This window comes from Nicotiana tabacum, chromosome 10 (assembly GCF_000715075.1).
Source record: "Nicotiana tabacum cultivar K326 chromosome 10, ASM71507v2, whole genome shotgun sequence".
In the NCBI taxonomy this organism is placed as follows: domain Eukaryota; kingdom Viridiplantae; phylum Streptophyta; class Magnoliopsida; order Solanales; family Solanaceae; genus Nicotiana; species Nicotiana tabacum.
In genome coordinates this window covers 40,797,433-40,799,568 of record NC_134089.1, presented here as the reverse complement: position 1 = coordinate 40,799,568, position 2,136 = coordinate 40,797,433, and the positions used below count along the sequence as shown (strand labels likewise).

Here is a 2,136-nt window from a genome sequence, read left to right as displayed (position 1 = left end):
CAGTACATAGCATACTACTGCTGTCGACCAATATTCTACCTCATCCTTAATGTCCGCCATTGTTATTTTCACATTCGTTTCACTTTTCTCCATTGTTAGGTCAATTTCATCCTCTACTGGTATTTTACCCACAACATTACTCCACGATTTACTAATTGAAATAGTTGTTTTAGTCGAACCTGCATTATTGTTCATCTCCTCTTCCTCTTCTGCTCGATCTACCCATGATTTCCTACTCTCCTCTGAATCTTCATTTTCTTGTGGTGTTGTTGGGTTTGATATCAAATTGATGTCCAGCGGCACAATTCCTTGTATGGAATTGATACTCTTCACTTTTTCTCATCCTCTGTCTGTGGAACTCCCATGCATGCTGCATTTGAGGTCTGACTCCCACCCTTGTGCAACTATTTCTTTAAACTTTGGTTTCAAGCTCCACATATTGAAATATCTAAATATTGGTTTCCTTTTTTGGTTCTCTGCCCACCTGATTATTGCTGGACAGTGATCATAAGTACCTTCATTCCTATAATGTACCTCTGAATCAGGCAGATTAATTATCCATTTTGTGTTTATCAGCACTCTATCTATCCTGCTGTATACTCTATCTTCACCTCTTTGTTTATTGTTCCATGTATAAAATGCCCCTGAAGATTTCATCTCTTGTAGTTCACATTCCTCTACACAATTCTTAAAATCCCTTATATCTGACATTCTCACTTGACTTCCCATATCTTCTCTATTCAATACACAATTGAAATCACCCATTACTGCCCATGGTCCCCTCATTTGTTCATTAATCTTCTTGATTTCTTCCCACAAGCTCTTCCTTAATGCTGCATCATTAAAACCATACACTATAGTTACTGCAAAGACCATTCTATTACCCCTATGTTGTATTTCACAGTGAATTAGCTATTCTGTGACACTTATTATGTTGACATCAAATATCATTGGCTTCCATAACACCCATATTCTCCCCCCTTTATGTTTACTCAAGTTAGTACTGTAGGACCAACCACTACACAGGTTAAGAGTAGCTCTTTGAGCTTTAGCTCTCTTAACCTTTGTCTCCAAGAGACCAAACATCCCAACCTGAGAATTGTGCATAAACATATGCATTTTCCTTCTGTTTGTCAGGATTATTCAGTCCCCTGGTGTTCCAAAACCCAATTCTATTCATTCTTTGGGGGCTCTCGAACGGACAGAAGAAGGAAGTACCTGAGTCGGGGAAAAGATGGTGTAACAGCTCCGCATATCGGACTTGGACTCCCAGGTCGATGCCTCAGGAGGCTGACCTCTCTACTGAACACGAACAAAAGGAAAACTCTTCGACCTCAATTGACGAACCCGCCGGTCTGGAATAGCTACCGGCTCCTCCTCATAAGACAAGTCCTTGTCCAACTGGACGGTGCTAAAATCTAACACGTGGGATGGATCACCGTGATATTTCCGAAGCATTAACACATAAAACACTGGATGCACGACTGATAAACTCGACGGCAATGCAAGTCTATAAGCCACCTCTCCCACTCGATCCAGATTCTGAAACGGGCCAATAAATCTAGGGTTAAGCTTGCCCTTCTTCCAAATCTCATCACGCTCTTCATAGGCGATAGCCGGAGCAATACCCGCTCACTGACCATAAAAGCCACATCTCGAACCTTGCGGTCTGCATAACTCTTTTGCCTAGACTGAGCTGTACGAAGCCTATCCTGAATAATACTGACCTTGTCCAAAGCCTTCTGAACCAGATTCGTACCCAACAATCGAGCCTCTCCCGGCTGAATTCATCCAACCGGAGATCGACACCGCCTACCATATAAAACCTCATAAGGAGCCATCTGGATACTTGACTAGTAACTGTTGTTGTAGGCAAACTTTGAAAAAGGCAAAAACTGATCCCACGAGCCTCCAAAGTCAATGACACAAGCTCGGAGTATATCCTCCAAAAACTGAATAGTCCGCTCGGACTGCCTGTCCGTCTAAGGATGAAATGTTGTGCTCAACTCAACCTGCGTACCCAACCCTTGCTGAACTGCTCTCCAGAAACATGAGGTAAACTGCGTACCTCGGTCCGAAATGATAGACAGAGGCACACCATGACGATGAACAATCTCACGGATATAGATCTCAGCT

The 2,136-nt window shown here is 42.6% G+C and overlaps 1 protein-coding gene across 1 annotated transcript; it reads right to left on the bottom strand.

Annotated features, from left to right (window-relative positions):
- Positions 1–339: 339 nt before the first annotated feature.
- LOC142165086 (uncharacterized) lies at positions 340–876 on the bottom strand. Its single transcript, XM_075223718.1, has one exon. The coding sequence runs from the start codon at positions 874–876 to the stop codon at positions 340–342; it is 537 nt and encodes a 178-aa protein (XP_075079819.1).
- Between the last annotated feature and the right edge of the window lie 1,260 nt (positions 877–2,136).